This window comes from Caretta caretta, chromosome 17 (genome assembly GCF_965140235.1).
Source record: "Caretta caretta isolate rCarCar2 chromosome 17, rCarCar1.hap1, whole genome shotgun sequence".
Taxonomy (NCBI): Eukaryota; Metazoa; Chordata; order Testudines; family Cheloniidae; genus Caretta; species Caretta caretta.
Genome location: NC_134222.1, coordinates 8754741 through 8777302, shown reverse-complemented (window position 1 = coordinate 8777302; position 22562 = coordinate 8754741). Strand labels below are relative to the sequence as shown.

At 43.9% G+C, this 22562-nt stretch overlaps 1 protein-coding gene across 6 annotated transcripts in view; it reads right to left on the bottom strand.

Moving 5' to 3' along the window:
- CUEDC1 (CUE domain containing 1) overlaps window positions 1-22562 on the bottom strand; it is a 124716-nt gene that overhangs the window by 18422 nt on the left and 83732 nt on the right. For 4 of the 6 annotated variants that reach the window (XM_048823972.2, XM_048823973.2, XM_048823974.2 and 1 more), the window contains 3 exons: window positions 12853-13500; window positions 6750-6877; window positions 121-247 (listed from right to left, as the gene is read on the bottom strand). In XM_048823972.2, coding sequence (XP_048679929.2) covers window positions 121-247; window positions 6750-6877; window positions 12853-13143 — 546 coding nt within the window. In that variant the 5' untranslated portion in view covers window positions 13144-13500. The remainder of the gene's footprint in view (window positions 1-120; window positions 248-6749; window positions 6878-12852; window positions 13501-22562) is intronic. The other 2 variants (XM_048823976.2, XM_075120668.1) reach the window with 2 other exon arrangements.

Sequence of the window (22562 nt, the reverse complement as noted above, 5' to 3'; positions counted from 1 at the left end):
TATGCAGTGCTCAGTGGATCTACTTCAGAAAGATGAAGGACAGAACCAGCCCTGCTAGGATTTGAACTTGTCACCCTAAGAAGTCTAGGTGCTATATAGTTGAACACATTCTCCTCCCACCTGCACACTGTCCATCTGCTGGGGTAGGATGCGAAGGAAATCATCAGGAAGGTTGCCTAATAATGGTGGATTCCAGTTCCTGTACCGTCTGTGCACCTGAGGGCCACTGGAATTGGGTACATCAATCCTGTAGGCCAGGGAAAAAAGACACCGAGATGAGAAAGCAATCATTTCAGCATTCTGGCTCACTCTGCAAACTCTCAGAGCCCAGCTCCTCAAGGTGTGAGTGCCCTCAATTCCCAGTGACTTGATAGGAACTGAGGGCCAACCTCAAGCATTCAAAAAATCACATCAGCCATCATCCCCCTCCCCCAAAAGATCACAAGCTTGGCTTTAAAATAATTTTAAACTAACTAGTTTGGAGTTCTTTTTATTTGCCATTGAGTTTTTGAGCCTTTCGGTGTTACCACTTTTTCAGGCTTTCCTCTGCTGGACATTCACACTTTGTTTTGTTTCAGAGTAGCAGCCATGTTAGTCTGTATTCGCAAAAAGAAAAGGAGGACTTGTGGCACCTTAGAGACTAACAAATTTCTTTGAGCATAAGCTTTCGTGAGCTACAGCTCACTTCATCGGATGCATTCAGTGGAAGATACAGTGGGGAGATTTATATACATAGAGAACATGAAACAATGGGTGTTACCATACATACTGTAAGGAGAGTGATCACTTAAGATGAGCTGTTACCAGCAGGAGAGCGGGGGGGGGGGGGGGGAGACGAGGACGAGGGACAATGGGGGGGCCCTTTTGTAGTTAAGGTGGGCCATTTCCAGCAGTTGACAAGAACGTCTGAGGAACAGTGGGGAGGGGGGCAAGTGGGGGAGGCATAAACATGGGGAAATAGTTTTACTTTGTGTACTGACCCATCCACTCCCAGTCTCTATTCAAGCCTAAGTTAATTGTATCCAGTTTGCAAATTAATTCCAATTCAGCAGTCTCTCGTTGGAGTCTGTTTTTGAAGTTTTTTTGTTGAAGAATTGCAACTTTTAGGTCTGTAATCGAGTGACCAAAGAGATTGAAGTGTTCTCCGACTGGTTTATGAATGTTATAATTCTTGACGTCTGATTTGTGTCCATTTATTCTTTTACGTAGAGACTGTCCAGTTGGACCAATGTACATGGCAGAGGTGCATTGCTGGCACATGATGGCATATATCACATTGGTAGATGTGCAGATGAACGAGCCTCTGATAGTGTGGCTGATGTGATTAGGCCCTATGATGGTGTCCCCTGAATAGATATGTGGACACAGTTGGCAACGGGCTTTGTTGCAAGGATAGGTTTCTGGGTTAGTGGTTCTGTTGTGTGGTTGCTGGTGAGTATTTGTTTCAGGTTTTGTTACTCAAGATTCTCAGATAATGACACCAGGAACTGGGGTCTTAAGAAAATCATCAAATATTGTGAGAGTTAGCAACACTGTGAGAGTTATGCCTTAACTATGTAAATCACACCCACCCAACACCACAAAGTACAGCACTGCATAATTGCCCATGAGCGTTCCTCTGCAGAGGGGAGGAAGAGAAGAGAAGGGAGGTGTTTTCTTCCTTCAAACCCTCAAGCATAGGGCCAGAGCTGAGGCAGGATACCAGACTTGATAAGCCAAGTGACGTGACTGGATGTGGCAACCTGTAAGGGTAACGTGAAGGTAACGTGACTTCTTGGTCCTTTGACCTGCTCTGTGCTAACCCTACCACCAGATTGCTTTGTAAGACTGGAAGTTGCAGCAGACTCTTTTGCATGTCAAATCTGTCTGCTTCAGCAATGGGTGAACACCAGAGGCTTCAAATGGAACTTATGAATGTGAATCAACAGCACCCTAGGCATCACTATCAGCGCTGTACGCGGATGGCAGGCAGTCTATGTACATGGATAGCCTGTATCCTCAGCCCTTTATCATATTCTGGGTCCACAGGCCATGCCTTGCTCACCACTTCTTCTATCTTCCCCTATAACCACACTCAGATAATGGGACAGGGGACCTTCCTGCTCAGCCATTTCTTGCCTATCAGTCTGTTAACACTTTCATTTGGTCAATTCTTTCTGGAGTTCTGATGGGGCTGTTTGCCAGAGCATTCCCCAGAATCACAGAACGCAGACACAGAAGAGACCCATTAGGTCACCACGGCCAGGACTGTCCCTCATTGTATCTTTCCTAATGATTTATGTTGTTTAGTTTTAAACACCCTGAGCACTGGACCCCATTTCCTTGGGGGAGGCTATTCCACAGACTAATTGAACCCACTGCTAGAGTGGGGCTGCCTGCATTTCTGGGAGTTTGAAATTGGCTTCTTTTATTTTGCATTTTCTGGGGGAGGGGGTTTCTTCTGGGATCTTCATCTCCCCCGCTCCCTCCAAATCTCCCCATATGTGGGACAGGCTTTGCCTCTGTGTCAAGGATTTCCCCAATTAACACCCTCTCAGGAGAAGTTATTATTTATCTGTCGAAGTCAGCATACAAGGTGCTTTACACAAAGCAAGATGCACTGCTCAAAGAACTGAATCCTTGTCCTGAAGAGCTAACAACCCACAGGCACCAAGAGGCAGGCAGAACGCTGAGAACAAACGCAGAGCGGAGTCTGGATGCTCTTAGTTATCAGGTTTCCAGGAGGTGTTTGAAGCTGGAGGGCAGCGGGGGCCTGGTGTACGTTAATTGAGAGGAGTACATGGAAGCTTGAAAGAAGGCACAAAGCTGGCAGGGGACAGAAGAGATGAGGAGGGAGGTGGGGAGCTCCATTCTTGCAGATTTTGTGCTGACGGGGAGAAAACGTATTGCTTTCTCTAAGAGCTTAGGAGCTGTGGATTTTATTTTCAGGGCTTGCAGCGAAGCATAAAAGTCAGCGGAGGTGGCAGGAGGCGATGATGACTGCGTGTGAATGTTAATGTCTTCATTACCACTTACACACGGTGAAGGAAACAAATAAAAGCCTCTTGCCAGGCAACTCCCACTTTGGAACTTCCCTTTCAAACTGTGACTGTACCCATCCTGCAGAGGCACTGCAGGGACAGCAGGAGTCAGCCAAAGAATCATATGGTGTTTGGGTTTGATTAAAGGATCAGGAAGAGCACATTTCTCCCTCCACCCCCAGGACAATTCTACATCAGTGAATTGCATCACTTGACCCTCCACAGCCACACTCTCTAGAGGAGCCTGCTTCTCTTAAGCCAGCCTCCTTAGCAGCTGCAGATCTTATGGAACCGGCAGAGAAGTGGCCAAACCAACTACAGATCCCAGTACACAATGCTGGGTCAAAAACAGAGTGCCCCATGCCGCCTTCACAGTGAAAGATGAGCGTAGCTGGATAAATCCATTTTGTAAAAACCTGGCGCAGCCCTCAGGCTCTCTGCCAATTGTCAAGGCTGCCCTCAGGTCAGTAATGTGTTGGCACCTCTCCGCAGAACGTCAGGAGGACAGCCACTGGTATCCCCAAAAGGCAATTTCAGGGATACAGTATATAGCAAACAGTTGTGAGGTTGCACTGATAAGCTATCTGATTATATATATATATATATATATATATATATACACACACACACACACACACCCCAATATTATGCCTTATGGGGGAAAATAAGCTTTTATCGCCTAGATGCACTGAAGAACCTGTTAGTATATCACAGAATAATGGAAACTAGAGACAGAAAAAGACACCAACAAATGTAATATATATTTAAGTGCCTTCACAGGGAGAAATACCAGCTACAAAAGGGCTTTTTCATCTGGATCAGAAAGGCAGAACAAGAAATCATAGCTGAAGTGGAAGCCAGACAAATTTCAGTTAGAAAACAGGCCACTTTTAGCAGTAAGATTGAACAAACTACCAAGGGAAGTGGTGGATTGAGTCTTCAGATCAAGACTGGATGCCTTTTGGAAGATAGACTTTAACCAAGCAAAGTTACTGGGCTCAATGCAGGGGTAACTGAAGTTTTATGGCCTGTGATATTCAGATGATTTAACGGTCCCTTCTGGCCTTACGCTCTATGAAAACATATCAAATCCCGGGCCAACTGGAACTCGCCAATCGTCACAGTGATACACATCCCATAGCCACTCAGAACATCACCGCAACAAAAGGAATAAAATTTGGATCCTCTTGCTCCAGAAGTCCAGGCCTCTTCCAGCCAAGCTAAAGTAGAATCTCAATGAGCTCTCAGCAGTACAGGGCTCATTACACCATTTAGCACTTTTGATTCCACCACATCTACTAGGTCAGTGGACAACTATTACAACTTGGACATACCTACTGGCCAGTTCATTTTAAGCTCGTCTAATCCACAGTACAATTTAGCAATTGCTCCTCCTCCTCTCATATGCAGATGACAGAGCTCAATGTCCAGGTTCATAAGCAAAGCATAGCCTCTGTATCACAGGAGGCGAGGGGTAAACCACCCTCCAGATGTTGGGTTGGCCACACTTCCACCACATGAGTTACTGTCTGCAACACTGCTCCCCAGTCGCAGCACATGGAGGAAATCCATGCCTGTATATGGTTGCGACTACTCTGGATGAGCCAGAGCGTACCCTGTTGAGGCTGGTCCACGATCTACGATTAAGTGGACAAAGAGGCAGGTGCCGCGATGGACTCCTGAATTTACTCAGTGTGTTAGACTCTCTCTTCCACCAATGCTTCCACTCTGTAAGAACCTAGTTTTCAGCTGCCTGGTGGTACTGACCATCCACGCATGGTACTCCTCTAGAGCAGTGAGTGAGCTGCTTTAGCAAAAGAGTGTCAAGACATCAGCCACTGTCTCACACACCATCTGCAGGAGTGGGATTCCTCCCCTGAATGTAAGCAGATCTTGGAGTTGGCGCTGCAAGTTGTTTCCTGTTTGAAAATGGGGCACCAGTCAACCAGAAACGTAATAGGTTGATTTTCACCTCTCAGAGCTCTCCAAGCAGACTTGACGGTCATGGCATCTTGTCAAAGGTCTGCCAGAATGTGCACTAACACAGACTGGAGTATAATTCAACCAGCCACTAATAATACAAGTGGCCAAATTCAGCTCTGTGTCGACAACCTAAGCGTGGCAGCTTCACCCCAGACCATAGAGCAGTTTTCAGTTAGAGCAAACACCAGGGACAGATGTATGAAGGACCAAAGGGTTGGCTCCACAGGAGGTTCCCAATAGTTTTCACACCAAGGTGGTACAGGAAGAGATCTTAATTTTCAGGTTTCCCAGGGAGCGTGGCATGTCAGATTATGGTCGAGTTTTACTTCTGAGTACGTGACAACTGATTGCTAGGACACACTGAACAATGAATGAAGTCTGGCTTTAGTGCCCGAGGAATGCAGTGAGCTATCTACATTTAAGGACACATGTGCTATTTCTATAACCACCATCTCTGTTACTCTACATTTTCTGACTTTAAAATCTCTTTGTTTTCAATGATGAAAAGCAATAGGCTTAATGAGAGAAACCACCTGCTGTTGTTTAGATGAAACAACAGCTCACCTCTTTTAGCTAATTTTTGACATTCCATTCAGCCCATGAGTTATTTTCTGGGCCTTTCAGCTGTTGAGTTTCTAGAGCCTTGCAGACATTTTCACCCAGCTGTGATCTTCATTCATCCCCTCTGGCTTTATCTCACCCAATCCTAATTAACTCTCACCAGCCAACTCCACAAGAGGCCAGCCAAAACGCAGCGAAGCACCATTTGTGCAGCCTCGGAATGTGTCTAGCGCATCTGCCTTTCAAAAACACTCAACCTCTGGCCAAAGCAACATGGTGAAATAGAACATATGACAGACAGCAGCGAGGACAGTGTATTGAATGGTGTGCAAGCCCATCTAATTAGCAACACGGGAGAAAGGATGGCTCTTTTCCATTCATGCTAAGTTTTCTAGGGGGTAGGCTGCAGGACAGTCTTTCACCCCTTCTGGTGGAACATTCCATCAAAACCTACTGTGACTATAGGAAGGGTGAAAAATTTTGTGCTGCAATTGCACTAAAAACTTTGCTCATCCGGGTTTTGATTTTGTGTCTGGTGCGGTTTAGATCCAAACCCATCCTGCTCCTCCTACAAAGATCAGACTCAAATATAAATGGTTCCAATTTTTGCTCTCCTGTCGTAAACACCCCCACTGAGGCAGCGAGGTTCCTGGAGCTGTCAGAAGCCCCATCATTAGTGCTTCGCGCTTCTCTTAGCTACCAGTGCCTCCTCCACAAGGCAGCGTACACAACATCATCACTAGCCCCAAAAGAAAGCAGCCTGGTGTTTCTGTTACCTACTAGCTTGCTTCATTTTTATGAACTGGCATTCCTGTGGTTTTGATTCACTACCATTTCAAGTTCAGCAATGCTCCAGCCTATGTGGTCCGGCCCTCTCAACTATTCCTATATCAGCAAGCCAGCATGCACAGCCTGGCATTCCCAAGCACACTTGGATATGGGTGGGAGACAAAACCTTTTGTTAAGGAAACAAATTCACTCTAGTCTGTAAAAGGAAACTATAGGCAGTGAGATAAACATGTTGAAATGCACTTGCTCCACCCCAACAGTATCCTTTCAGAGATTCAGAGCGTGACCCCAACACTAGCGGTTCCCCATTATGGTAACCCAGAACAAGCTTGCTCCTGGCTATTTCCTGCGAGACAGTGGACTCATGCTGGGTGGACTCTACGCTGTGGCTCTTACCTGGGAGGGGGGCTTGGTGGAGCTTGTGGATACTGCCGGTCAAAGACATGCATATCATAGGCAGGGGGCGAGTAGACGGGAGGAGGCTCTTCATCTGAACTGTCAGGTTCAAGCGTCCGCTCCAAAATCTACACAAATAAATGATGGAGAGAAAATAAGAGACCAGTCACGGGTCAGCAGAGGCGAGCCTGGACAATGCAAGACATGCCTAGGGAGGCCCGATCCTCTCCTCTCACATATACAGGTGTAAATCAGGAGCAACTCTATGGATGTCCATGGAGCTGCGATGGTGTAATGTCAACATGGGACCAGAATCAGGCCCATCACATATTTTACATCAGGCTAATGTGGGGGCTGCCAAACCCAGCAGTGTCCCTTTAAGACACACTGTAATAAATCAACGAGGAGTCCTTGTGGCACCTTAGAGACTAACACATTTATTTGGGCATAAGCTTTCATGGGCTAAAACCCACTTCATCAGATGCATGGAGTGAAATAAATGTGTTAGTCTCTAAGGTGCCACAAGGACTCCTCATTGTTTTTGCTGATACAGAATAACACAGCTACCCCTCAGAAACCTGTAATAAATCAGTGGGTGGGAAACTTGTAGTTATCAGAGATAACTTGACCACCTAGTGGAAAAATGGCTAGCTGAATACATATCATCTCTGCTCCCTGAAAGGAAGGGGCAGGGATAACATCTCTCCCATCACACATGTTGTAATAAGACACCAGGACTCGGGGCCTCAGCTGATCAGTTATAGTATTTATCACTGGTGAAACTAAACAAGCAAGGCAGATACTGTACAAGCACCAGCAGGTAGGGTGGGTGCATTTCATTTTGGTTTTTAAGAGTGTGCAACAATTCTTGCGCAAACCCGGGTCCCAATCTTGAAAGGTGCTAAGCACTCAGGGTTGGATTCTCAAAAGCACCTCAGCCACTTAGGCACACCAGTGCCACTGAAAGACAATGAAGTTTGCACGCTTAAGTGATTTTTGGGGAAAAAAAAAATCCCTCCCTCAGAAACTTCTGACTTCTATGAAAAAAGTGAGCACCTTCCAGGATCGAGCAGTTGGCATGGCAACCCCTGGCAGGCTGCTGACTGTGGCCTTCCATGCTGCAAAGTGCAGTCACTCCTGGTGTCGCCTTTATCTCTCTCTCTTATAACTCCCTCTCCTCACAGCCTAGGGAGAGTCTGCAGTTCACACCCCGAATGGTGTGGAGGTAAACGCGTTCTCCACACCTTTGCATTGCTCTGCACGTGCAGTCCTGCACTGGGAACACAGACCCCGCAATGATGGCCACAGTGCACTGAATTGATTTTAAACACAGGCTTATTTTTCTCTGTTAGGTGTCCAGCTCCTCTATAATCTCTCTGGGGAGGAACATGACCAGGCAAGGAGCTGCTTCTTGACCTCCTCTAAAAGTTGATGCTTCCAGTGACTGTGTCTTTAATTTGATTCTAGATTTCTGCATCTCTCACCAGCAGCAACGTCACTTATGAGCTGCCACTGAAGACTAGGCATCTCGGTTCCAATCCCCACGATGCCCTCCAGGAACGGACTTCACAAAGGGCCTGATCTAAAGCTGGCTGAAGTCAATGGAAGTTTTTCCTCTGACTCAGTGGGGTTTTGGCTCAGACCTCAAGTGCCTTTTAAAACAAACTGATCTAGCTGCATGCTTCACTGTTTGAACCGTGCACTCGAATCAAACTGACTAATCAAACTGAAACCTGCTTCTGAACTTCTTGCATATTTTACTGATTGGCCTCCTGACCTACTTTACAAAACCCAGAGCACTGCATACCTTGACAACTAACATGCACCTGGGAATGGCTCTTAAACAGTTACTTGGTGCTATGACTCAGTTCATTTAGTGCTCCTTTAGTGCAGAACAAGATACAGAATGTGAGGCCTCCTCTATGCCTAAAACTTAGGTCAACCTAACTACATGGCTCAGGGTGTGAAAAATTCACATCCCTGAGAGACATAGTTAAGCCAACCTAAGCGCCAGAACAGACACTGCTAGGCTGACGGAAGAATTCTTCCATCCACCTAATGACTGTCTCTCAAGAGGGTGGATTTGCTATAGCAAAAGAAAAGCTCATTCCATCACTTTAGTGTCTACACTACAACGCTACAGCAGTGTAGCTGCCGTGCAGACATAGTAGTACATACATACCCTAAGGCCTGGCCTACACTAGAAAATGAGGTTGGTGTAACTATGTTGCTCAGGTGTGTGGACAATCCAGTTAAACCGACCTAACCCCTGATGTCGGCAGCACTGGCACCTCTTGGGGAGGTGGAGTACCTACAGCAGCAGGAGAAGCCATCCCATCAGCATACGTAGCATCTTCGCTGAAGCACTACTGCTGCACCGAGGGGCACTGGCTGAAGTATGTAGGAGAAGAGCCTGAACAGTGCCTGCTTGCACCATGCTTGGGACAGGGCTAAAGGTATAAGACCTTCCCTTTCACAGGTGTTAATTTCAATCATAAAATTAGCTACAAAAAGAAATACACCTTGCTCACCAGCAAATTGCCATGTAATATCAGTGGGTATGATGATGAGGAGTCCTGGACTGTTGTTAATAAACAATTTGCACTTTTACAGCACTTTACATTAGAGGATCTTATATTGCCAAACTAGCATTAATTGAGTCTTCCAACTTCTCCATGTGAAGTAGGTACGTAAGAGGCCCATTGCCTGTCAATGGGATTTTGGCTCCTAAGTGTCCAAAGCCCTTTTGAAAATGAGATTTAAACCCCTTAATCAGTAGGCATAGGGCACAGGAATGCCTTTCAATATCCGGGCCTAAATGATTTGCCCAAGGTCACACAGTGATGTCCGTAGCAGAGCTAAGAAAGCATGCAGGAGTATGAATTCCCAGTCCCCTGCTTTAATCACTTGTCAATATTACTTTGCTATAAATATCACCATGACACATCACGTCATTAGATGTCTATGCGGTTCCTTGGGAGGGGGGAGGTGAATGTGCACCAGTGGCAGCTCCAGGTGCAAATCTTAGGTATGTAATCCTCTGCAATTCTTCTCAGGGGCACATGCACTCAGAAAGGGCACTTTTAAAAGTGCTCCCCAGGCTTTGGCTCTTGCTACTAGCCTGTTCACTGAAGTGCGCGTGCCCTCCAGCTTTGGAGGCCCCAGCTGGAAACAGTCCATGTTCTAGGGTTTCCCCAATGGACTTCATCTGGAAGATCCAAGGGTAACTGTGAACAAAAGGCAGGGACGTTTATTTTACTTAGATATTTCTTCTATGTGAGGCAACGTCCCAGGTGACCCAACGATGGAATCACCACTGGAAAGACCAAGATGAAGAAGAATCCAAGAAAGAAAATTTTCTTTTTAAAAGTAGACAATTTGCAGAACACAGCCTGCTTTCTTGATACCTGATGCAGGCACAATGCAACTGGAGGCAGGAAGAGGAAGGGAAGGAGGAGGAGGATGCGCATGATGCCTATAGCATACAGAATGATATGGCTAACAAGGATCTAGGTCCAAGTCACAAAAATACAGCTCCCTCCTGATTGCATGACTCCTATTAGAGGAAATTAGACCCCCAGCACCTGCAAGGTCCCATTTCCTTGATGTTGGAAGCCACAATTCTCTTCTTAGAAATCCTTGTCTTGTCAGGTTGTTTTTAATCCATAAATAGTCGAAGAGCCTCTTGTAATCTGAAGCCAGTTTCCAGCTGCCCTGACACACAATCTGCCCTTGTCAGCTTTTGCAGGTAGAACTCTCTGCTCTGATTCTTCCTACCCACCCACCGTTCTTTTCTTCCTACTTTTTGTTCCTATGAAACAAAGCTCATCAAAATAGAGTGAGTGGTTACACCATCAGAAAGTGCAACACAAAAACAGCCTCTTTGAAAAGCAACTGAAGTTTTCTGCCACATGCCTTTGCATTTTGCCACTCAACATGCCTTAAAAAGTTACTTGTTTGCAGAGTAACTTTTCATTCCAATGAGTCAGAGTTACATGCACGGTTTCCACTCTGATATGCGGGTTCTAGTGCATGCAGACCCAGAGAATCCCTTCTTAAACGACTTCACCATATGTTTTGATAGTATAACTGGATGTAAACATATGAAGGCCACCAAATGTGTCTCTGTGCTTGCACAAAGTTCCAGACGGAGCATGTTCCCTGGTAAACAAAGTAGACAAAGCTGGAACTCAAGCTGTGTGGAAGTCTGTTTGTATCTTCAGTTAATAGCTTTTTCAATAAACACTTCCTGTTTCAGTAGATCTCTGATTTTCTCTTGATACCCTGTGTCCCACCCACCATCCAGTTATGGACTGGAAATCTGCTCACTCTTGCTAATTAGACAAACTAAATAGATGCCCCATGGAATTTCCTTTCTCCATCCTTTCCCTCATGCACTCATGTCATCATTTTCTACTAAGAGGTTAAAGAAAGTAAAAGTGTTGGGAGTCAGAACTTTAACTTTGTTTCATTTTTATTATTGACATCGGAACATACTGCTGTTTTTCTTATCAGCAGACATAGGAAAGGGATGGCTTGCAATGCCCCAGCACAGGGAACTCACCAAGTGAGACTTTATGTGTACATGTGATGGCCACTATCTTGGCTGCCACCAGGGATTGAACCAGACCTGAAACATGAGTATCTACAGCTCAAGGTGAAGAGACAGGCTCTATAACTGGGGGCTGTAACAGACTCACATCCTCTGTAAATAAGACACAGAGAAAGGTATACAACACACACACTGAGCAACAGAGAACTCACACACTTTATGCCCATACGGGGGGGAGGGAGAGCTGTAAACATGCATTGAGAGCAAACTAGACCCCCCATAACATTTAGATGCATCCTCACTTCACCATCTTGGTTTCCTTCTAGGTCATTAAGTATTAGCTATGCTGTTCCTAGTTACTTTGCTTCAATGTTTTGCCTTATCTTTATCAGATCTTGCATTTGTCCTGCTTACAGCAAAGAAATCCTGATCATAGCTACTCTTCAATCTCAAGGTACATGAGGAATGCGGAAATGAAAGAGCATAGAACTGAATACAGAGAATATGTTAAATACTTGATGCTGACATTTCCTGTGACAATAGCATTGCAAAGCTGAGACTCTTTAGTGCACTTCTGCTCTGAAAACTAAGGCAATATGACTACTACTTACTCAAAGGATTTGCTTCCTTCCTTCCTCTTTAGTGACAAAGATTCAGTTAACTCAGTTCCAAAGGTAGGGCCAAACCATGATGATGTTTCATGCTCTCAGCACCAGAGCTATTGGACCAGGCACTCTAACTGCACCTTCTCATGGCATATAAACAACGCAAGGGCTGCCAAATGTAATCAGCTTTGGTGATCACCCTCCAAGCTGCAGTTGAACCAATCACAAAGGTAAAAAAGAATGTTTATATTCCACTACCAATACACCTAGCTCTTGAGGGACAACCTAAAACTTCAGAATACACTAAAGGTAAAATATGACATGAGAAAAGAGATTCCTTTAATTAATACACTGTCTGGATATTATACCATTATACCAGTATAATATACACATGTACATTTCTTGAATGAGCAGACACTTCCTAAATATATATATTAGAGAGAGAGAGAGAATGCACCTCAAAGAATGAAGTGCAGTGCTCCATGAAGATGTACATAATTGTCAAGCATGCGAGTAGTCTTATTGACTTCATTGTATTTATACTGTACTGGAAGTTTAAGTGTGTGAAGTCAATGTATTTGCACATAGGCACATGATTTCAGTGGGACTACTCACATGCTTAAAAGTTAAGTGTGTGCTCAAATGCTTTGCTGAATTGGAGCCTAATACAGTGTCTTTCATCTGAGGATGTCATGGTGCTTTAAAACGCTGGTAAATAAAACCGCACTGTAAAGCAGGACAGTATTATAATCACTATACAGGTGGGGAAACTGAAGTACAATGAGGCTAAATCACTTGTCTCAGGTCACACAAGAAACGCTGATAACAGAACCCAGGAGTCCAACCACATCGTCCCTGTCTATAGACAAGAACTCCGATCCTTTTCCTGGATGCCAGTGAACAAAGCCCCCAACCCATGCAAGATGCGGGGGATAATGAACGTTACCTCTGGGGGAATACTGTCATCTGAGTCCGAGCTGTCATCATAACCACTGCCGTCTAAATTCATCTGTAAGAGCTGGTCAATGGTGGCGTCCACAGCTCCATTGTTAGCCCTCAAAACACATTCAATAATGTCATAATCCATATTGGGGAACATAGTCTTGAAATCCTCCATGGCCTGGTTGAACTCCAGCCGTCGCACCTGCCTGGTGGGCCGGCTGTTGTTGAGTTCCTGGGTGGAAGAGCTGTTCCTTGAGCTGCCATTGCTGCTGCTCCGCCGGAACAGGCTTGTCATTTTTGAGAGCTGTTTTTGAAAAATGTTTAATCTTTTAAAACCTGCTGTAGAAATTAAAAGAGAGAGAGAGAGAGAGAGAGAGAGAGAGAGACTATAAATCCTAGGTGAGGAAGAGGTGGGAGGGGAGGGCGCCACCTGTCGGCTTTGTGGTCAAGAAGCTACATAGCCATCCTTTAGCACTACTGCCCAGTAATCCAGCACACAAAGGGGAGACATCCAGGATGCCTCAACAGAAGAGCAGGGATTGCTGTGCCAACATGGAGGGGCCTGGTTCCAAGCAGTTCTCCACTGGAGTCCTGTGCAGGACAGGTCTTCAGCAACACGACAGCCTCCTGAGACACTGGAGCATATTGTAACCTGGGAACAAGAAACAAAACACGCTTGGAACAGAATTGTGGGGAAAACAGATCAGAACTTTTTTTTTAATAGAAAGAAGGGGGGTTTGGTGGAAGGATGTGGACTTCCCTCTAAATATTTCTGGAAGTTTGTCAAAAATTATCTTGAAATCATTGAAAGAAAGAATGTGTGAAGCACCTGGTTTTCAGTAAATGAAACATTTCAAAAAAATGTCAAGAATGTTTCTGATCAAAATTTTGATTTTAAAAAAATAAGTGGGGGGTGGGAAGGAGGAAAAAAAATAGTGAAAATGGGTGCGTTTCCAACCCTCTACCGGGAAACAACACAATTTAAAAAAACAAACAAAACAAAACAAACACCCTTCAGTTCTGACCAGCTCCATTCACAGAACACATAGGTCATTTACGCTGTGTATGTCTATTCTGCTTGGCCAATAGCAAGGCCATGGGGCTTAACAAACAGTGTCACAGTTGCAAAAGACTGTTTGTACCTATTAGCTGTTAATTACCTATTAGCCTGTCACAAGGTCTAAGGCAGGAGACAGTTCCCAGGATAGAAGAGGACGCTGCATATATTAAACTAATTTAATAATTTTATTAAGATGATGATAAAATAAAAAAAATGGTACAGAGTTTAAGAGCAGAAGTTTCTGGTTATCAGGGAATAAGGTACAGATTATCAAGGGGTGCAAAATTCGGTTTAGGATCAGATGGCATAGGGAATACATAATCTGCAATATCCCCGACTGGGGGTAAAAGGTTAACGGGTCAAAGTACAGACACTGAGATATGGGGGTATGTTGTTCATATAACGGCTATGTTCAGGTGTGGAGTATAATGAGTGGATATGATGATGAGGATGGATTTACCCTCATTTGGTGAGATTTAATATTCAGTGAGTTTATGGTTCTAGTTCATATGGTCCAATGAAAAAAGTCTCTCGGTCTCTTTCTCATAGTTGATGCACTAATACTACATTCTACCTTAGCCACATTAAGTACAGATAATAATGAGACTTATCTCAAGTACCAAGCAGGAGTGAAACAAAGCTGGAAATGGGGCCTGGGTTTGTCAAAACTTTGGACGCATCTCTCCAGCCAAAGAAATACAACTGGTACGCAGATACCACAGCAATGGGCATCAGTAGACAGAGAAATATACTTTTACCTCCTAGGCTGTGCCATAAATATAAAGGGAAGGGTAACCACCTTTCTGTATACAGTGCTGTAAAATCCCTCCTGGCCAGAGGCAACATCCTGTTACCTGTAAACGGTTAAGAAGCTCAGCTAATCTGGCTGGCACCTGACCCAAAGGACCAATAAGGGGACAAGATACTTTCAAATCTTGGGGAGGAGGGGAGGTTTTTGTTTGTGCTCTTTGTTTACATGGTTGTTCTCTCTTGGGACTGAGAAAGGCCAGACAGAAATCCATCTTCTCCAACCCATCCTAATCCAAGTCTCCAATATTGCAACCAGTATAGGTAAGCCACGCAAGGCGGATTAGTTTATCTTTTGTTTTATGTGAATTTTCCGTGCTAAGAGGGAGATTTATTCCTGTTTTCTGTAACTTTAAGGTTTTGCCCAGAGGGGGATCCTCTGTGTTTTGAATCTGAATACCGTGTAAAATATTTTCCATCCTGATTTTACAGAGATGATTTTTACCTTTCTTTTATTTTTAATAAAATCCTTCTTTTTAAGAACATGACTGATTTTTCTATTGTTCCAAAATCCAGGGATTTGGGTCTTTAATGATATTGTAACCAATTGGTTAGTATATTATTCTCAAGCCTCCCCAGGAAAGGGGGTGTAGGGCTTGGGAGGATATTTTGGGGAAAGACTTCTCCAAGTGGTCTCTTTCCCTGTTCTTTGTTTAAAACGCTTGGTGGTGGCAGCATACTGTTCAAGGACAAGGCAAAGTTTGTACCTTGGAGAAATTTTTAACCAAAGCTGGTAAGAATAAGTTTAGGGGGTCTTTCATGAGGGTCCCCACATCTCTACCCTAAAGTTCAGAGTGGGGAAGGAACCCTGACAGGCTGGGAGGAAAAGCATGACTAGGCGGACCACAACTGTGTTTTTGTGTCTGTCAAGTCCTGGCTTCCAGTGCCGTTCTAACCACTAAGCCACACACTCTCCCTAAACAGCACAACACTGTATTTTCAAATATTTATTAACATTTCACAGTGACTAAGCAGACATGTTTATATGGCACTTATGGAAATGAGCACAGTTATCTGCAGAGGGAGCTTCAGAAGGAGATTTTAAAACACATTTGTATAAAACACAGTCACTTGGATTTGCTACTGAGAAAGAGCAGTTCAGTGTTCCCATTCAGAACAAGAACCGCAAAAGGAACTGGCGTCACCACAATTTGGATAACACATTGCTTTACTCCCCTTTCCAAGTCATCATATCTATCTTCTGGCACGGTTATAAATTCCTCTTTAATAAATCCCTCCTTGATACTTTAGAAATTTATGAGAATAACAGCTCTAAGGAGGAGGTTAGTATGCTTTTGAAAAAAAACAAAAAGGAAGTACCGATTTCCTAATCAAAGGAATGTGATAACTTCCAAGATAATGTATCCAGAAAAAAAAACAGCCAATCATTCATATTATAGTAGCACACAGAAACCCCAATCAGTCATGGACTCAGGATTCTGATGTGCTACAAACACAGAACAAAAACATGGTCTCTGCCCCAAAGAGCTTACCATCTGAACAAACAATAACGGCATTTTCTACCCCAAAGAGTTACAATCTAAATAAAACCATTCAAAATCTCCAATTGCAGTGTTATTATTTATAGATGATTAAGTGTCTCTCTAAACAGAGAAAGTAAGTAAAACCAACTTCAACAATTTCAAAACAGCAGATAAACACCTTGCAAATATGGCAAATCAAACATAGGGAAAAGTCACCAAATTCAAGATTGAAATTCACTTTAAAACAAACTAGGACTGTCAATTAATCGCAGTTAACTCAAGTGATTAACTTAAAAAAATTAATCACGATTAATCGCAGTTTTAATCACACTAATAAACAATAGAATACCAATTGAAATTTATTAAATATTTTGGATGTTTTTCTACATTTTCAAATATATTGATTTCCATTACAACGCAGAATACAAAGTGTACAGTACTCACTTTATATTATTTTTATTTGCACTATAAAAATAACAAAACAAACAGTATTTTTCAATTCACCTCCTACAAGTACCGCAGTGCAATCTCTTTATCGTGAAAGTGCAACTTACAAACATAGATTTTTGTTGCTGTTACATAACTGCACTCAAAAACAAAACAATTTAAAACTTCAGCACCTACAAGTCCATTCTGTCCTACTTCTTGTGCAGCCATTCACTAAGAGAAACACATTTGTTTACATTTACGGGAGATAAAGCTGCCCGCTTATTTATAGCGTCACCTGAAAGTGAGAACAGACGTTCGCATGGCACTTTTGTAGCCGGCATTGCAAGGTATTAACATGCCAGATATGCTAAACATTCATATGCCCCTTCATGCTTTGGCCACCATTCCAAAGAACATGCTTCCATGCTGATGACACTTGTTAAAAAAATAATGCGTTAATTAAATTTGTGACTCAGCTCCTTGGGGGAGAATTGTATGTCTCCTGCTCTGTGTTTTACCTGCAATCTGCCATATATTTCATGTTATAGCAGTCTCGGATGATGACCCTGCATGTTGTTCATTTTAAGAACACTTTCACTGCAAATTTGACAAAACGCAAAGAAGGTACAGCATTCAACCCAAAATCTGATCGGGACAAGGTCTGGAGCATGCTTTTGGAAGTCTTAAAAGAGCAACACTCCAATGCAGAAACTAAAGAACCCAAACCACCAAAAAAGAAAATCAACCTTCTGCTGGTGGCATCTGACTCAGACGATGAAAATGAACGTGCGTTGGCCTGCACTGCTTTGGATTGTTATCAAGCAGAACCCGTCATCAGCATGGATGCATGTCCTCTGGAATGGTGGTTGAAGCATGACGGGACATATGAATCTTTAGCACATTTGGCACGTAAATATTTTGCAATGCTGGCTACAACAGTGCCATGTGAATGCCTGTTCTCACTTTCAGGTTACATTGTAAACAAGAAGTGGGCAGCATTATCTCCTGCAAATGTAAACAAAACTTGTTTGTCCGAGCGACTGGCTGAACAAGAAGTAGGACTGAGTGAACTTGTAGGCTCTAAAGTTTTACATTGTTTTATTTTTGAATGCAGTGTTTTTTTACATAATTTTACATTTGTAAGTTCAACTTTCATGATAAAGTGATTACACTACAGTACTTGTATTAAGTGAATTGAAAAATACTATTTATTTTATTTTTACAGTGCAAATATTTACAATAAAAATAAACAAAGTGAGCAATGTACACTTTGTATTCTGTGTTGTAACTGAACCAATATATTTGAAAATGTGGAAAACCTCCAAAAATATGTATATAAATAGTATTCTATTATTGTTTAATAGCATGATTAATTGTGCGATTAATTGCAATTAATATTCTAATTGCTTGACAGCCCTACCACAAACAGATTATATAGCTCCTGCCTCTCATTTGGAGACACAGGGCCAAATTCATCTCTAGATTAACTCCACTGATTAACAGACTTACACCAAGGACAATTTTGGTCCATAATGTACATTTTCAAGGGCTTTTTCTTAATTGGCTAGTGGAGAGTTCAATACAACTGTTCCAGAAATTATATTTAATGACAAAAGAACCCAAATCAAATTATTTTAAAATAAAAATGTCAAAAGAAGGACCTTAGCAACGTCATGTAATCAGATTCAAAACCATTAGGCAGAGCAATAACCTCTTAAGTCACCCACGCATAACTGTTTGATTATCATGTATATGTATTATGCATGAAAGTTATGTTCCTTATACTAACCAATTCATGTTAGCAATAAAGCTGCAGGCTTTTACACCTTGAGTTATTCTAAGTAATTTAATAGGCTGCACAGAGTAGCCCAGTATCCAAGCAAAGAACAATGACAATGCAGTAGAGATCCCTCAAGGGAACTGTACTAAGCCCAACAGAAACATTAGACGGATGCACTTAATTTTGCACTTCTGTTTGAAGCCTCTTTTCAAAACAATGCCCTGTTCTGTCACTGATGCCTCATGGGAGCATTCTGTTTAGTAAGTATTCTGGGGTGCACCCATGTCCCCCTTTTTTTCCTGTCTTATTTTGTATTCTGCATTGTAATTGAAATCAATATATTTTGAAAAGGTAGAAAAACATCCAAAAATACTTACTATACATTCATATTCTATTATTGTTTAACAGTGCAATTAAAACCATGGCCTAATTTTTTTAATATTGTAATTAATCGCAGTCAATTTTTAAAATCATTTTATGACCCTAATTATTTGTATTACAGTAGTAACTATAGGGCCTCATTGTGCTAGGCATTGTATATACACATACTGAGAGGCTGTCCCTGCTCCAAAGAGTTCACAATCTAAATCAGTGATTCTCAACTTGTGGGCTGCAGGCGGCTTGCGGACCAATCAGCAAACAGCTGTGGCCCACGAGACATCCTCAGGGCCATACAGGTAGTATATATGTTGCGTGGATGTGGCCCACATAACACGTAGAAAGCTGCATATGCAGCCCACAGTGGTAAATAGGTTAAGAACCACTGACCTAAATGAACAAGACAAAGAGGGAGTGCGAGTCAGGAACAGCACTGTTCCCATTTTACAGTTAAGGAACAGGAGGCACAGAGATTAAATGACGGGCCCAAAATCACCTAAGAAGTCTGTGGCAGAGCACAGAATTTAACCCTTTTGGGAGGCCAAGTCCAGTGCCTCAGCCATAAGATTATCCTCCCTCCTCAATGAAAAAATGGGATCTTTGTTTATAAGGGTTCATCCACCGCGTCCTCAGATGAATGCCTAATCCTAGCACAATCATACGCTCTGTGCCCCATCTCCACTAGCTCTCAACTGCATTACAGAGCCACGCATAAACTCAATGTAAACATGGTTCCAAATGAGAACACGTCTACACTACAACAGCAGCCATGTTTGGGGCGGGAAGGGGGGGCACTGTTGCATGGTTGTCCTCTGGTACAATTACATATGGTTTTGTACTGCAACGCAGATTGGATTGAACCATGTTTAAACTGTATCCGCAAATATGCACAGCCCTGCACCATTAACCACCACGCAGTAAATGGTTCCTTCAATTCAGCTATGTTTGCAGCACAGACAGGACGTTAGAACATGCAGCATAAGGAAGGCTCTAATGCAGTGTTTCTCAAACTGGGGTCTGCGGACGCCTGGGGGTGCCTGAGGTACTCCAAGGGGTCCACGGGCCCCACTGATCAACTACTCCCTCTCCCTCAATCAACTCCTCCCACCTCTATTTCCCAGAGGCTACTGAAGCCAAACCGGGAGATTTTAGGCACTAAAAGTCCGGCCACAGTGGGTCCTGTGCCGCTCCTAGAAGCGGCCGGCACTGGTGCAGGGGTCAGGGGGTCTCAGCGGGCTATCCCCACCCTGAGTGCCAACTCTGCAGCTCCCACTGGCTGCAGTTTCCGGCCAATGCAAGCTGCGGGGGCAGTGCTTGCAGGCAGTGGCAGCACGTGGAGATCCCTTGGCCCTCCCGCCTAGAAGCTGCTGCCAGAGAGATATGCCAGTTGCTTTCGGGAGCTGCTCGAGGTAAGCGCTGCCCAGCCAGAGCCCATACGCCCTCCCACACCCTCCCAGAGCCTGCACCCTGCACCCCAACCTGCATCCCAACCCCCTGCCCCAGCCTAGTGAAAGTGAGTGAAGGTGGGGAAGAGCAAGTGACAGAGGGAGTGAGCATGGAGGGAGCGGGGAGCAGGAAGAGGTGGGGAGAGGACTTGGGGAAATGGGAGGAGTGGGGGTGGTGCCTAGGGCTGAGTGGAGGGGCTTGGAGGTCCCCAAAAAATTTTAAATCAAAATGGGGGTCCTCACATTGCTAAAGTTTGAGAACCGCTACTCTAGTGTAAGCACCTGTGGGACTAGAACCTGAGATCATCGTGGTTCTGGGCCACCAACACTTACACATTGCCATTTGGAGCTCATGCTGGGTTTCTGCTGGGTGACCCTGTAAAGCTAAATACTGCAGGAAGTTCCACCTAGTGGAGCCTTGGCAGCCGCCTTGCAGCCCACTGATTGACCCATGCCGGTATATAAGCTAGGAAATCATTATAGGGAGTTGTCTGAGCAACTATGAAGACTACCCGCTTCTGCTCCAGACCTTGCATTACCATGAACCTTAGACTCTGGCTCCTGACCCCAGTTCATCCCCAACTCCACTACTTGCTTCCTGTCTGTAACCTGGTGCCTGACCCTGACTTCCTGGTATCCTGACCTGGCTTAACCCCAATTCCATTGCACGTCTCCTGCCTGCAACTCAGTGCCTGACCCCGACTTCCTAATACCCTCACTTGGCTCAACCCTTACTCCATGACATGTCTCCTTATCACAGCTTGATAACTGACCAGTCATGTTGACCGCCCCCAGCCTGGCCTTGACATCTAGCCCTGGAGTTGTGTGACACAATCCATATTGGGGGGGAATGACATATTTTCCAACACAGGATTCAGGACACATTTTCCAACACAGGATTCAGGATAGTGGGGGGCTTGCTTTCTTTGGCATCCATTGACAAATGCGATACTTCTATCTCTCCAAGGTTGGTTGTTGTAGGGAGTTGTGGGTTCCCACCCAGCTGGCAGTCAGTGTGTAGGGACAAGGTGGGTGGGGAAGCGGGCAGTAACCTTATGTGCTGGTAGCCTCAGGTCACTGTAAACAGAATTGCCATCAATCCATCCAACATGCTACATAGTAACTGTAATAAAATAAATTATTGTATACCTCATTCCCATTGTACAAATGGGGAAGCGGAAGCATAGAGAGGGGAAAAGGACTTGCCCAATGACAACGCTGGAAACAGAACCCAGATCTCCCAGCTCCGGGTCCCTTGCCTCTCTCCAAACATAATATGAAAGGACAGGGAGGTGCCAATATGACTCATGAGGAATCAGTAGAACTTCCTGTATCACATTACTACTCAATCAAGTTCTGCTCCCAACCAACCCGCCCTCCCTAAACTACCCCCAACAAACTTTCCCTGAGTTCTGGCCCAATATAGCAGGTTAACAGCAGGGCTCTGAAAATCAGGGTTCATGCAGGGACAGTAAGAAGGCTGTTTTGTTGTAAAGTTGTTCCAGTCATCAGCGCAGGAAGCAGTACAAACCATGTCCTCACCCAGTGTCTGATAGGTCAGCCAGTGTTTACTGAGTCTCATACCAAAGCACCTAGCCTTGAGCAATATGAGCTGTATCCTGCACAGGTCTTTGAAGAGAGATGTGCTTACTGCAAACAAACTTTTCTACATGGGAAAGCACTTATTACTGGGCAAATGGTAAAGCCAGACATATGTTAACTGTGACATTTCACAAATGTATTCCTCTGCTGGAATTCCTCCTGCTTTTTGAATTTACCACACTGGGATTTTTTCATTTCTTACATTCCATCAGATTTATCAATTAATCTGCCACCTGCACTACGAAAACAAGAGCATTTTGGTTTTGTTGCTGGTTTCTGCTGTATATATAGGACACTTTTCCACTAGTTCTTTGAGAAGGAAGGTCCCTGTTTGGATTTTATTTTTTTATGGTTAATCTCTCTGCAGACTGTTGCCCTAAATCCAACCTAAACTAATTTGTTGCCTTTCCAAAGCAAGGTCGAGATCCTGCAACTAGAACCATGTAGGAGCATCCCTGCACCCACACTGATCAAATTGCAGAACTGGGGCCTAAAATTCTGACTGCCTATTTATTAATAATGGACCAGGACCCCACTGTGCTAGGTACTCTACAAACAGAACAAAAAGACAGTCTCTGCCCCAAACACCAAACAATGTAAATAGTACAAGAGACAACAGATTCATACAAATAGTCTGAGATGGAAACAATGCAACAATATTGTCAGCATGATACACTAGCAGCTTAACTGTTGTCAAGTTTTTTTCTAGGCTTCATGGCAGAGAACAGA